Source organism: Vulpes lagopus, chromosome 18, assembly GCF_018345385.1.
Source record: "Vulpes lagopus strain Blue_001 chromosome 18, ASM1834538v1, whole genome shotgun sequence".
In the NCBI taxonomy this organism is placed as follows: Eukaryota; Metazoa; Chordata; class Mammalia; order Carnivora; family Canidae; genus Vulpes; species Vulpes lagopus.
The window spans coordinates 31,854,032-31,869,004 of record NC_054841.1 but is presented as its reverse complement, the minus strand read 5'-3'; the positions used below and the strand labels follow the sequence as shown (position 1 = coordinate 31,869,004).

The following is a 14,973-nucleotide window of genomic DNA, read 5'->3' as shown; positions in this document are numbered from 1 at the left end:
CCAATGAGGCAGATATCTTTGTTTTACTGATGAATCTGAGGTCCAGAGAGGGAAGGCAACTTGTCCAAAGTCATACAACGACTTAGTAATAGAATCAGAGCCCTGCTGGGATCCCTGGGTGGCTCAGCGGTTTTGGCACCTGCCTTTGGCCCAGGGCATGATCCTGGAGTCCTGGGATAGAATCCCACATCAGACTCCCTGCCAGGAGCCTGTTTTTCCCTCTGCCTGTGTCTCGGCCTCTCTCTCTGTGTCTCCCATGAATAAATAAATAAAATCTTGAAAAAAAAAAAAAGAATCAGAGTCCTGTTTTTATACACAGTAAAAATCAGGCCTTGAGGGCCCAGGGATCTGTCTGGATCAGCCCAGATGTTCTGATTCCCAGTCCAAAGTTATCCCATTATCCAGGCTCTCTCTTCCTTAGCCCTGAAAAATGATCCTTAGTTGGCTACTCTCAGAGATTTCCAGATAATAGAATTTAAAAAGTAAATGTCTTATGGTCACTTTTGAAATAGGTTCTTCAAGTCTATTTAACAATCTTTCTTTACTCTAGGGAAACAGATGTCTTTTCTTGTACTCTTTCACTTTATATCCTGGACATTCTTTTACTTCAAAGTTTTGCGCTTTTTTTTTTCCAATTCTGCATCCAAAGACCAACAAATCCTAGTGCTATCTTTTAAAATTTACTTTAGAGAATGGATTTGAAAATCACACTCCTCCCTGTTAGCCCAAAGAAGGCTAAGAACATGAAGCTTTGGCCTCAGGTGAATCTTTTATTATTTCAAACCAAGACAAACATATTTTTTCAAGGATGACAGCACAATCATTATCACAAGCATGTTAATATGTCTATTTCAAGAGAAAGAATATACTACAAGTCATGCTATTCATATTTTCAATAGCATTCTGGCATAAATTAAAGCATTTCCAGTTGTGTCAAACATTGAATGAACAGTAAATTCTACTTTCTGCTTTTGGGTAAATAAATGGTGTCTTTCAGTGAAGTGGCAGAAAATAATGTGAGGGCCGCTTCTTAAAACTGCCCTTTGCTCCAACAGCCATCAGCCCCTTCGGTTACCACTGAACTTCTCAGCTATTTTCTGTAGTTCCATATCCATTGCAGCCAGGTTCTCAAGTTCCTTTTCCTAGAAAATACAGAAAAGTGGAGGCATGAGGTCCCAGATCAATAAATTTTATTGTGGTCTGAGGGAGTATGAATAGGAGGGAATTTTTTGATATTAGAAGCCATATGAGACACCCTACATCAGCGGTTCTCAAAGTGTGGTCCCCTGATCAGAAGCATCAGCATCACCAAGGAACCTGTCAGAAATGCAGATTCTTGGGCCCCACCTGCAAACTACTCAATCAGAAACTCTAAAGGTTAGAAATCTCTTGAGATTCTGATGCACATTCAAGTTTAAGAAACAGCAACCAGCATAATCAAATTAGGAAAAATCATTGTTTAGGCAGGAACCGTTCTAATCACATTAACTCTCTGAGATGTAAATGAATTTTTATAGTCCAATAATAAAAAGGAAGACTAAAGCAACTAATTTCTATATCATGTGTTCCTTCTTATCCTGTGAAATAGTGATGAAAAGTTAAATGACCAGGAAGATATCAAATTGGGGTTGTCAACGTTGGCCGAACACTAAAACCACCTGGAAGCTTTGAAAAACCCTGATGCCCAAGTAGCACCCAGCACCAAATAGACAGAATCCCTGGGGGTGGATCCAAAACATCAGTAATTACTCAAGCCCTCCAGCTGATTCCTGTGTGCAGCCAAGGTTGGGAAGCACCGCAGTAGGGTAAGTGGGCACGGACAACGGAACTCAAACCGTTGAGTGGTTGTCCCCACTCTCTTACTGAGGATACATTCTCAAGGTAATTAATCCCCACCAGTTTCACCACATTAATTTCAGGTAGTCTTGAAGACATTAATATTAACCATCTTAATTTTAAACAAAAGCCCCACACGTTACCTCTTCCTCAGTCAGAACGCCCTGGCCAGCCCTGTCCTTTTCATTCTCTGCTGCATGGCGTGGGCTCATCTGCTCCTCAGAGTCATAGAAGTCTGGAAATTCGGCAGACTTCTTCCTGTAGTGAAGGAGCTGGTCCAGTTCAGCCACTCTGTCATACTGCCTTTTCAGATCCAGTTTGGGGGAGAGATTTCTCTTCTCATATCCCCAATTCACATCGTCCTCGAAGGGCTTTTTCTCCCACACATCATAGTTGTATTCTGGGAAGAAATTCTTCTCATTCAAGGTTAGCCCATTTTCCTCTTCCCCTTCAAGAAAATTGTCATCCATGTTGTCTTTTCTCTCAAAATGCCTGCTCTTCCACTGGGGAGGATCATAGTATGGGTTGAGCAGCTCCCCTAATCTCTTCCTCTTGTCAGTGGTGTAATGAGGACCATACTGTGTACCTTGAAGCCTAGCTTCCTCCCTGCTCTCTTTAGCATCTTCCAGGTCCTCCTGCTGCTGCTGCCACTTCCCTTGGGCTCCTTCCTCACCTCTTTCCTCACCATAGCTGAGGTAATTTCTGTCCTGCTCTTTCCACTCACCTTGTGGATACCTCCTTACCTTGTCCATCGGGCTTTCTTGAACACCGTGGTATCCCTCACCCAAGAACCGTTTTTCTTCTTTGTCTGGAATGGAATATGCACCTGGTCCCCCTCCCCTGGCCCTGTGGTGTTCCTCCTCATGGCCCCTCTCTTCCTCACTTTCTTCATTATATCTGTGGGCCATGTGGTCAAACTCTGAGCCGGGGCGACTTCTCTTGTCCTCCTCCTGGCTGTCCTCGCTGGGAGGCCTTGGAGCCCTGTACTCCTCACTTCCTCTGCCGCCATATTGTCCCTGCTCCAGGTCCTTGGGAGCCTGGTAACTCCTCACTTCTTCCCCATATTCGGGTTCTTCCTCTGAAGCCCTGTAGTGGGCTGGGTGGTGGTCCCTCTTTTCCCCTAAGCTGGCCATGCCCATGTCTGACTTCTCGGATTCCTCAGGGAGGTGTCCTCTTTGCTCAGAGAGAGGTGTCCCTTCTTGAGAGGACCTGTCAGGCCTGGTCCTCCCATGGTGGTGTCTTGGCTTCCAGTGTCGTTTGTCCACCTCAGGGTCAGTATCTTCCTCACTTTCCTCAGATTCTTCCTGGCTCCCAACTGGGCTTTTAGACTCTTGAGGGTGTTTCTCCTGGCTTCTTGTATCCTCTCCACTCTCCTGGCTACTCCTTTCTCTGCTGTGTGTCTTCTCCTCAGGGGTGCTGGCAGAGTGTGTACCATATCTGGCCACTAACTCCTCTTTTTTCTTAGCTGAAGCCTGGTTTCTTTTGTTGAGAAAGGCATTTTGTGTCTCTCCTGGCCCCTCCAGGTTTTTCTCTTCACTGCCATCTCTTCCATGCTCCCTTTTCTGATATTTCTCCCCCTCCTCTTCCTTCCTGTCCTCTTCCTCAGTTTTCTCAGAATAGTGTGTCTTTGCTTCTTTAGAGACTTGGCTGTCAGGGAGGTATAGGTCCCCTTGGGATTCACTTGCTCCTTCTCGGCTGTGCCCACCCTCTGTGTCTGCCATTGTCGGGCCTTGGGTGCCCCCCTCTCCTGGGGGTCTTGCTTCCTCCCTACCAGGAGGCCTGTGGGCATCTGAGGCATCAGCTGGGTCTCTTAACAATCTTACTTCAAACCGTGTGTTTTCATTTTCACTTTTCTCTTCATCTTTGACCTCTTTTCTACCTATATGAAAATAAAGAAGCTTAAGTGTAATTTCAGAATTGTGCACCAGCCTCAGTGAGCACTACAAAACTGAAGGACCTGAAAAATCACTTGGATACTTTTTAAAGTTAATAAAAAGTAGAGTCAGACTCCTTTTAAAAGAAAATGGGATGAAAGCTCCTTAGCTGTGTTTAATAATAAACTCTACTTTTACTTTTTCCATAACACTCAACCAGCATGTCTCACTGGTACTAGTGATAAAATTAAAATCCAAATAGAGATTTATGAAATGTTAGAATTTAGAACCAGAAGAAACCTTAGAATTCATCTATTTCAGCCTCTCCTTTTTGCAAATGAAGACATTGAGACTCAGAGAGGTATAATTAGGGACCCTTCTTTCCATATTTGTTCTGAGTAAGGATTAAAAAGTTAGCCTTATGTAAATAGCTCTAACTAAAATCCAACTAAATAAAGTTAAATAGCCAAAATGGGAAGTATCAGGAGGAAGTATCAATGGAGGATTTAAAATTTTAAATTATTAGTTTATCAGCCTTTTTAATCCAATCAACTGTGTAGACTCAATGTAGCAGTAAGAGACCATGTAACCTAGTAACTGGTGATAAGAAGGGTACATATTTCTTCCCTGAGAAAACTGCATACCAGTAGAAAGAACCATTTCTTCCATTACTCAGATCCCATCTGCCCAACGTATTCTCAGATGTTGAAGATAAACATCAGTATACTGAGTTATCTTTGTTTCATTAGTCAACAGTAGATGGTACAACTGATATTTTAATTGAATGTGTTCTCTCCTATCTCTTCCAAATGTCAATACCTCCTTTACTAAATCCTCCTTAATGCAAAAGCATTTCATGAAAGAAGACATGCAGCTAGCATTGTCTGATTGTTAGCTGGAAGGGCTTGAATTTCAATTTATGTCACCGAGTTCATATAGAACTCCTGAAGCCAAGGCCCCTCATAGCTCTGGGTCTAGATCTATACTGTCTGTTATGGGGGCTGCCAGCCCTTTATGGTTCCTGAGTACTTGAAATGTGGCTGGTCCAAACTGAGATGAGCTATAAGTCTAAGATACCTACCAGATTTTGAAGACTTTGTATGAAAAAATTGCAAAATATCTCAAATTTTCATATTGATTGTATATTGAAATAATATTTTGGATGTATTGGGTAATATATATTATAAATATACTGAGTGTGGGGGCACCTAGCTGGCTTAGTCAGAAAAGCATGTGACTCTTGATCTTGGGGTTGTAAGTTCAAGCCTCACATTGGGTGTAGAGATTATTAAAAAAAAAAAAGATAAACTTTATAAGTATATATATACACAAATAAATCTATTAGATGGGTAAAACTTACTTACTAAATAAAATATATTGGATAAAAATAAAATACATTATTAAAATTAATTTCTCCTATCTCTTTTTACTTTTTTAACATGGCCACTAAGAAATGTGAAATTAGGGATGCATGGGTGGGTCAGTGGTTGAATGTCTGCCTTTGAATCAGGATGTGATCCCAGGGTCCTGGGATTGAGTCCCACCTTGGGCACCTCTCAGGGAGCCTGCTTCTCCTTCTGCCTGTGTCTCTGCCTCTCTATGTCTCTCATGAATAAGTAATTAAAATCTTTAAAAAAAAGAAAGAAATATGAAATTATACTTGTGTTCATGTTATATTTCTACGAAATGGCACTGATGAGTCATTTTGAACTGAATTTGCAAAATGGAAAAAAATGGTCATTGGAAAAATATTCAAGAAATAGTGGATGGTCTGTACCTTTCTCCTTAAATCCTAGCCTGGCTTGATAACATTCTCATGTTTTGTGAATCAACTGAAATGTCTCTGACCTTTCACATCCAGAGAGCTGGTCCCTCCCCAGGGATTTTGTCTTTGAAGAGCCAGTGCAGCATTGAAGCAAGTGAGGTCATCCAGGCAGGCACAGGTAAGCTGACATAGCCCTAATCAGACAGGATCTCAGCTTTCCAGGGCAGGCGCTGTGCCACCCCTTTCCTACTGCTTACCGGTCAGTAACAGAGTATTTTTATTTTTTCCCAGCTAATTCTGTGCTCTCTGTAGCAGCTTGTACCTGAGTCTTAGCACTTCCTCCTAAATTTAGCTCTAAGTCCCTGCAGGTGCGATCAGAGGAGGACTGTGATTAGCAGCACATAGTCATTGTCAATCTGTAAAACCAAGGTATGAAGCTCATTCTTACTTTCAAGTGAAAAAGGAGGAAATGTACCTTCCATCCTTAACTCTGTTGCAAGGATGACAAGATTAACCTGGACAAAGAGAGGCTTATGCCTATTAAAAAATTGGGCTATATATTCCCTAAGGTCTCTTCACGCCATAAAACAATGATTCTCCTCTATTCCCCCAAGTGCTCATTCACCCAATAAGTGTCTGCTTGCTCCACAGACACCCTGGAGAGAATGGGGAATGGGGATGGAGATGGGCAAGGGGTAGGAGAGAGAATCAATCCATCCATCCAGCTGGCTGAAAAGCTCCAACTGATCTTCTGTTTAAGACATATCAGCAAGAGAGAAAGACTCATTCTGTTTAAGATGTATTAGCAGGAGAGAAAACTAGAATCAGGAAGAAGCCACAAACTGGTAACCCAGAGGTGAGTTCTGGTTGCCCTAAATCTCATTTTACCTCATTTCAAATTCAGAGGTAAATACTTAAGTACCAGGAGATATTGCTTACAAATCCAAATTTTAACTTCTTTTAAAAAATCCCAAATCTGATAACAAAGTCTGTATTTCTCCAGAGTAGGGTGGGAGCTGCAAAACATCTGCCCTCCACCTCCCCCCCGCCCCACTCCCACCCAGAAGGACATGTATCCTCTAGTTTTTGAGTCACTTCCTATTCTGCTTTACTCCTTATGCTATCTGTCAGGCCCTGGCTGCTGCCTGAGTCTGCAGCCCAGAGGAGCTCTTAAACCCTCTTGATCTCAGCATTATGTATAGTTCTCTGGGTAGTGTCACCAGGGTCTGATAGACATGAGTCACTTGATTTTAACCAGTTTCCCTGGGCCTCTCTTAACAGACACCAAATGGCCCCAGGGCACAGTCAGTGATAAACAGAAACTAGAATTGCTATGGCCACAATATAAAGGTTGAGTCTGATCTTGACAGTTAAGCAGGGCCCTGCATTCAACAGCTCTTCCTAAGCAGTCACAGTTCTTTGATGACCTAGTATGGCAGGCCCCACACTTTTGCATCTATCTGGTAAATGAAGGAAGGTGAAGGGAGATAGTGACACAGGTTTGCCCAGAGGAGCTGCCTCTAGTTTCTGCCTGAAGACTCATTCTGTTTGTATTCATTCCCTGTAATGGCTGGAAAAGAAAGTTGGGGAGAAATTCAGAAAAACATGTGTAAACTGGGATTGGTAGGGAAGCTTCCTCCCACTGTTCATGGGGCTCGTGGAGGCTCAGGTCCCCACATCTGTGATTACCTTGAAGCCCCCAATGGTGGATTGAGTCCTGCCAGGTCAGTCTTTTGGTCAGTTGTCAATATTTGTTTTTACCATTTTATGCATGAGGGCTCATGTGCAGCAATAGCAAGAGAGTATTATCTTGCAATAAGAGATTTTGGAGGTGACAAGAAAACAAAAATCTAGTCTTGCCAACCTAACTAAAAATTTAAAAGCAGAGACTGTTGGAGAGAACAGTGGTTTTTGGATTTGTTTGAATCAGTTTGACTTCATGCATAAAAGAGACGGCATAGTTTTGTAAAACTGGTCTTTTAATGTCAACTCCCAGTGGATACCGCTTGCATTACTGTTGAAATTTGTATAGAAAATCCCACTCTAGATTCAGAAGGTCATAGCTCTGACTCACTGGATGTTACACTTCTCCTTTCCTCCTCTAGTTCTCCACCATTTGGCGGTACCTCCCATTCTAATCAGCTCGACATTAAAATGGCTTGAGCAATCTGTCATGTAAAGAGGACAGAAGTTTCCAAGTCATCCTTCAAGCTTCTAACTTCTCACTGTCAGAAGAGCAGAAGGCAAATAATTTTAAGTTCTCCTTCTATCCTTTCATCTCCCAACATTTCCAGAATACTTAACTCCTGCTACCTAATCACAAACCAGCACTCCCCACACTTCTCTCCACCCAAATGAAAACCTGTTCTAAAAATCCAAACTCTGGAACCCAGGAATTTAAGAACTGATAGATATCTCAAAGGCTATCATTGAGTTCAACTCCCTCACTTTACTTTGAGAAAATAAGCCCAGAAAGTCAAGAGATCTTTCCCCATGGCCATACAGCTATGAAGAGGCAGAGTGGGACTAGAAGTCATATCTTCTGTCTCCCCAGATCCTAGTCTAGCCTATATTCTTTCCATTTCATTATGCCCTCCCCTGCCCCCTTTCATTTGGAGGTAAAGTAGTAGGTGAAGTAGAGGGAGCAGGAGGAAGAACCATGTGAGAGACAAAAATCTCCTGCAGTGTAGGACACTTACTCTTTTTCAGGACTTGGCGACACTCAGGGGTGATGGGTGGAGCACCTGACTTCGACAAGGCATTTGAGAGGACCTCAATGATGCAGCGAGTCACCTGGGGGGAGACCCAAAAGCATGTTGGCAAAAGCTGGTGCCACTAGGATGACACACTAACTCAACCTAGAGCTGCTGTAGCAAGAGGCTTGGCTCTGTGGCCTAGACTGGTGTGGAATCCTTGGGGCAGAAATGTGGAGTTATAGGACCACAGTGAAATCTCCCAGTCTTCTCCACAGAACAATGCAAAACAGCATTGGGTCAAGATTTCACAAGAGAAGAGAAATAAACACCCATTTCTTGGGGCATCTGAGTGGCTCAGTTGGTTAACCATCTGCCTTTGGCTCAAGTCATGATCCTGGAGTCCCAGGATCAAGCCCCACATCAGGCTCCCTGCTCAGCGGGGGAGGCCCTCCCCCTGTGCCCCTCATCCTGCTTCTGCTCTCTTTCTCTGTCTCTATCTCTGTCTCATAAATAAATAAATAAATAAATAAATAAATAAATAAATAAATAAATAAAATCTTAAAAAACATCCATTTCTCGCAGGTTGGAAGGAAAATGGTGATGACAGCTACCCTCAGGGGGCACTAAACACATCCAGGAAGGAAGTGAGAGCCCAGGGCAGAAAGGACATTCTCTGCCCCATTCCCTCAGGGATAAAAACCTGGCTTTGTAAGACTGTGTTTGTAGGTTTCTTGTGGCTGTCATTTGTTTTTGTTTTGTTTTGCTTTGGTTTGGTATGGTAAGTAGTGGGAGATTCTAGACTTCCAATTCAACTTACCATTTCTTCATTGTGGTTCCTGTTATCCACTGGCACAGAACTGACTGCTTTGAAGGAGAAAAAGAAATGGGAAGACCTGAGTTGATTTTTGGAAGTTGTGTGACCCCACACTCACAAAATTACCCCTACGTTCCGTACATTATTTGGAGAGAGGAGCAGAATCACAGCTGAGCAGAATGGAGATTGTTGAAGAAAATTAGTTCAGGAGCCATAATTGCCCCAGTTGCTCACACACACACACACACACACACACACACACACACACACACACATGTTTTCCCTAGCAGTGTCTTAAACATGATTTGGAAATGAATACTATCTTATATGCAGTATAATTCAAATCCAAACCACAGACAAAGAGAGCTTCTGAGATGCTGGCAACGTTTTATTTCTTTTTGTTTGTTTAAGATTTATTCATTTATTTGAGAGAGAGAGAACAAGAAAATGAGTGGGGGGAAAGGGCAGAAGGAGAGGGAGAGAAACTCAAGCAGACTCCCTGCTGAGCACAGGGCCCAAAGCATGGCTGGATACTATGACCCTGAGATCATGACCTGAGTCAAAACCAAGAGTTAGATGCTCAACCAACTGAGCTAACCAGGTGCCCTGGCAACATTCTGTTTCTTGATGAGGGCACTGATTATACAAATGTGCTCACTCACTGAAAACTTCATTAAGCTGTATACTTATCTGTGCAGCTTTCTAAATGTATATTATACATAAGTAAAAAGTTTTTAAAACCTAGTTTAAATGAAACTAGAGTACCCTCCTCAGCTCTTCTGCCTATCCTCTACCTATTCCTGTCTCCAAGAAATTATCCCCTCCCAAAACTCACTTTATTTTTGGAAACATGGTTGCGATTATCTTATATCACTACCTAATTTTTACCCCCACTCCTTTGCCTGAACAAGCTTGCTTATATCAGTGTTGTGTTTCCTTTTCCCCATGTTGTCTGCAGCCATGTGTAAAGAGCAGGGAAGGGATCTCATTCTACTACTACAGCATCAAGTCCATAATACCATGTACAAATAGGTTTTTAACAACTGGCTTATGAGGATATTTTAAAAGAATAAATTTTAATTTATTCAAATTAAATTTCATGAAGCTCTGCTTGTTTTAAACCAGCAATTCAAATACTTTATCCTCTTAGGAGATGTTTTAGATGCTTTTAATTTTACAAAGCCCCCCCCTCCTTTTTTTTCCAAGCTGCTTTGATTTCTTTCATCTTTCACTTTGACTTTGTTCTTGTCTAAGCCCTTTCCATTGGAGAAGCTAAAGCATTTACATGTAAGCCCATCTCCACAGTTCTCCTGGTATGCCCTGGAGTAGACAACTGCTATTTTGGCTGAAGAAGCTCAGTGCAGGAAATTCTAGGTCCATGAGCAAGAGAAGAGCTAGCTGGAGCAAGAGCAAAACTCTCAGACATCAGAGATGAAAGCTACTCAAATGTAGTTTATTTTTAACCAGCAACCTGACCTCTCCTCACAAAATGTTTGCTCTCCAAGTCTCTTTAACTGCCTGCCTCTAATCAGTTACAGATCATAGGGCTCAATCTAGAAATAAAGCACCTATTTCATGTACTCACCTTACTGAATTTTCCTTTTTTAAAGCATGGCCAGGGATCTACTTCAATTGTTTCAAGAAGTCCAAAGCTATCCAGCATGTTAAAATCATTTGTAAACCATTTAAGAAGTGGTGAACAGGTAAGAAGACCCCCAAAATCTTTCTAAAAGGTACTTCAGACAAGATCCAGATGGCCTCCCTTTGGCACCCAGGCTTCAGTATGCTGGGCCATTATTTATCCCCCAAATGGCTGTTATTTGGGAACATTCCCACTGTGGCACTTTTTCTTTTCACCTGAATCTGTAAAATTCTCTAGAAAGAAATAACAGAGAATTACTCCTCTCATAAACTAGAAGGTGCCTTTTTAAAATCTAGCTTTATTAAACCTTCTTTGGTAATACAGTTTCTTTCTTTCTTTTTTTTTTATACAGTTTCTTTCTAACAACTTTTTTCCCCTCAAATGTGAAATCAGAGGACACCTAGGTGGCTCAGTGGTTGAGAGTCTGCCTTTGGCTCAGGGCGTGATCCCCCATTTGGGGATCGAGTCCTGCATTGCGCTCCCTGTGAAGGGCCTGCTTCTCCCTCTGCCTGTCTCTGCCTCTCTCTGTGTATCTCTCATGAATAAATAAATAAAATCCTTAAAAAATAATTGAACAATTTTTTTAAATGTGAAATCAGTGTTTTTATTAACTACTAACATTGCCAAAGTATTAACAGTCATCAGATTTGGGCAGACAGAAATATTTTTATCACTCTAAACAATTTATAGCTCATGTTTGTTATTGCAGGACAGTCCTGTTTCTCTGACTGAGATTTTTTCAGACCTGTTTTTGATGGAAAGGAACTAAGGTCTCCTTATAAAAGTGCATTTTGCATCTCAGTGAGACATCTAAGTTCTGTATTTCTTCCAACTGAATCTGTGACAGCAAAGTACTAGCCAAAGACACATTAAATCCCCAAAAGTAGTTTAACTTATTTTCATATAAAGTAAGATTCAGGAGGCACCAAAGAAAACCCAAGGATTCTAAAAGTGAAATAGTCAGGCGGTAGAAAATCTTCAAATTATATTGTATGATAAACCTGAAAATAATTTCCGAAGTATTATATACCACAAGACTATCAAACTAAGGTTTGATTCCAGAATAAAAATATAGCTATAATTTAAAAAATTAAGCAACCTCATCTGGGCAGAAACTACTTTACCCTGTACAATATGGGTGTACATAACTACTTCACTCATATTAAATTTTTAGAGTGCCCAGTAGTTATTATAGAAAGGTATGGATTTCCCTTCAGAAGCTCTTCAGGGTAGGAAATGAGCCAGATGGTTTCCTGAGGTTTTCTTCAGTCTTGTGATTTTGCTAGATAATAAACTTTGCTTGATGGCTACCATGTTTCATTTACAGGCATTTGTGAAGACAGAAATGGGGAATGACTGCTAATGGGCATAGGCGTTTCTTTCTGGGCTAATGAAAAACTTCTGACATTTGATAGTGATTACAGAATCTGTGAATCTAAATTATGCACTTTAAAAGTTTTATGGTGTGTGAATTACAGTTCAATAATTTTTTAAAGAATATAATGTCTATTTTAGCCGATATTAAAATATGAGCCCTTCTTAAAATATTCTCTTGCATAAGGGATCTCTAAATGTTCTGCCACTATATTAAGTAAGTCTCACAAATGACACTGTCTTGCAGTCTAAAGCACAATGTATAGCTGTAGCATTTTAAGTGATTTCTTTCTGAAAATATTTTTGACCGGAAAGGACTCTAAATATTCATTTAGTTTTCTTTAAGAACACTTATAGGCAATTTATAAGTTACAAGAATGTTAGAAATTTCTGAATGTGCGTGGCTTGCAAGAAAATAAATTACCACTGGCTTTCATTTTGTGTCTTTACATTTGGGAATCTAGCAATTGCTGTCAATGAAAGCTTCATATTCATGGATGGCAATACTTCAGTTCCAGTTAGGAGTCCCAATCTCAGATAAGAACAATATCCTATGAGGTTATTAAAACAGCCACCGAAAATCTCCAGTTTAATCTGGTGATAGCATACATACTTCCCAGTGGTCTAGTGATTTTACTTCAATGCACACACACACACACACACACACACACACATTTTTTCAAATCTCCAGAGATAATTTCTTCAGGATTCAGAGTAGTTTGAAATATTAGTCCTACAATCTTCCATACATAAAGAGATACTGTCAAATATCTACTACTTAAAATTTCTTTCTCCCAATTGACTAAAAGGATTTTTTTTTTTTACTTCTTCAAGGATATCTTTGTGGTTATTTTATCCTTGTTATTTTCTTGAAGTACAAAAGTCAAAATATCTACTGCAATTTCCATTAATAACTTAAAAAATGGATGGATTTGGGTATGAGATTACCTCTTCTCAGAAACGGAACTGTAAAATACCCCCCAAAATTACAGTAAACTTGTACATACATATACATGAACACACACACATAGATGAATATGTTAAGAAAAAGATATGATATCTTATATACATACGAGACTTACTTTCATCTCCTCATGTTTAAATAATAATAATAAGGGAAATTATATCCCAGGTGCCAACTAATACAAGTACTCCTGTGTCTCCGTAGTTCCCTGGCTTTAAAAAAACCGAACAGATACTTAATTCCAGTTACATATTAAGGTTTTGGAAGCATCTCTTCAGACAGGTAGAGAAGGCAGAGAGCGTGACATTTTAGAAGTAAGCACAAAATGTGGGGTTTCCTTGGAGGCACAGGCACGTTTCTATCTACAGAAAAACTCAAATATGAAAAAGACTGAGACTCTTCTGGTTGGGCTAGGAAGCCCTCTGGCTTTTTCCAAGTCAGACGATGAAGCAGAGAGTTTCAGGAATTAATCATCTCAAGCAAGAAGGAGAACTCTTCCACTCAACCCTTCCTCTCCCCCTATCTATCTACAAGCCGTTCCCGGCGGCCAGAGAACGCGGCAGCGCTGTCCGCGGTGCTGATCAGCCAGCGGAGCCCACTCACCGGCCACCACTGCAGCTCCCAGGAGGCAGAGAAACCCTGCTGGCTGCATGGCTCCGCTTGCCCGAGTCTGCACGAAGAGGATGGCGGCTGGACCCGTGAGTGAGATGCGGGCAGAAGGCAAGATAGAGATGCTCCGGGAAAGCAGCTGTGTGTCCAGGTCCCCGCGGTGTGGCGCGGTTGGCGCAGGACCCGCTCTTTTAAAGGGCAAGCCGAGCCGGGCCCGCAGGGCCAGGAGGGGTGGGAACCCACCCAGGAGGCGGCGCCCCCTCGCTCAGCACTGACGTCACGACCCCCACCCCCACCCCCCACCCCCCCGCGGGCCTCGGCGCAAGTAGAAGGAAATTTACGCCAGTTCAGTGTCCTGGGTGCTTGGGGTCTGGAGCGGGGCTGGGGAGTAAGGCGGGCGTAGGAATGAGAGGGTGAGGAGAGAGGGCAAATCTGACGCGAGAGGAGAGGCGGAGGTCCCTCTTAGATTGCCCAAGCTTGGTCATCTTGGTCCATCCCACCTCCAAACCTGAAAACGTGTGTTTGAGGTTGTGTATGGTATGCGGTTTTGTTGAGAATGTGTCTAGGGCTAAGTCTGGGAGGATAAGACTCCTGCTAACTGAAGAGGACTAAATGGTGGGGGGACGTGGCAAAAGAAATAAGGGCTTTAAAAGCAAAAGATGCAGCTGGAAAATATGAAGCCTGCTGTTCCTTCAAATTTTTAGTTTTAAATCTGTCTACCTACCCATTATTCTGTGTCTACCTACCTACCTATGTACTATTCGTGATTCTCTGTCTTTCTCTCCCTCTGAACACATAACATAGGGTTTAATATAAATGTCTCCCTTCTACCTCTATTTCCCCAGGTTCCCTAATTATCCTCTGCAGAGTCTATACTACTTAACCACTTTCTGTTGTTTAGCATTAATTTATTTTGAAACATACACAGCTATATCTTTTTTTTTTTTGAATGGCTGCATTATATTACATTGACTGTATTAGCTAGAATTTATTTAACTAGTCCCCTTTCTGATGGACATTTATTTAAGTAGTCACCCTTTGGCCTTTAATTACTCCTTTATAACAGAGGCCTAGGGACAGGAGTGGGTAATGAAATAATCTGCTTGTAGACTCTAGTACATCCCATAAGCACTGTGCATCCTCTCTCGCTTTAAAAACAAAATAGGAAGGTATTTCATTATTTATGTGCGAGAAGAAGGTGAAAACATCTTCCAGGATATTTTTTAAATGAGTTCCTTCGGCCTAATGAGGAATCAGGAAAAAGAAGCAGGCAAATGAAACACCAAATGAAACAATCCAGGATCTTCTCTGATAACACAGGCTTTGGGCAATAGAGTGAACCTTCATTTGAGGCTTTTTTTAGGGAAGGCAGATGTCTGCATGCACAGCTAACGGAAGT

General features: G+C 41.6%; 1 protein-coding gene across 2 annotated transcripts; it reads right to left on the bottom strand.

The window, feature by feature from the left end:
* Positions 1-750: 750 nt before the first annotated feature.
* On the bottom strand, positions 751-13,801 carry CHGB (chromogranin B). 2 transcript variants are annotated; one of them, XM_041732172.1, is made up of 5 exons: positions 13,569-13,801; positions 8,989-9,035; positions 8,175-8,268; positions 1,980-3,715; positions 751-1,142 (listed from the first exon to the last, which is right to left on the bottom strand). In XM_041732172.1, the coding sequence occupies exons 1-5, from the start codon at positions 13,615-13,617 to the stop codon at positions 1,059-1,061; spliced, it is 2,010 nt and encodes a 669-aa protein (XP_041588106.1). In that variant the 5' UTR covers positions 13,618-13,801; the 3' UTR covers positions 751-1,058. The 2 variants fall into 2 exon arrangements, with proteins under 2 accessions (XP_041588106.1, XP_041588105.1); XM_041732171.1 differs by having other exon boundaries at positions 8,989-9,032; positions 13,569-13,745.
* Between the last annotated feature and the right edge of the window lie 1,172 nt (positions 13,802-14,973).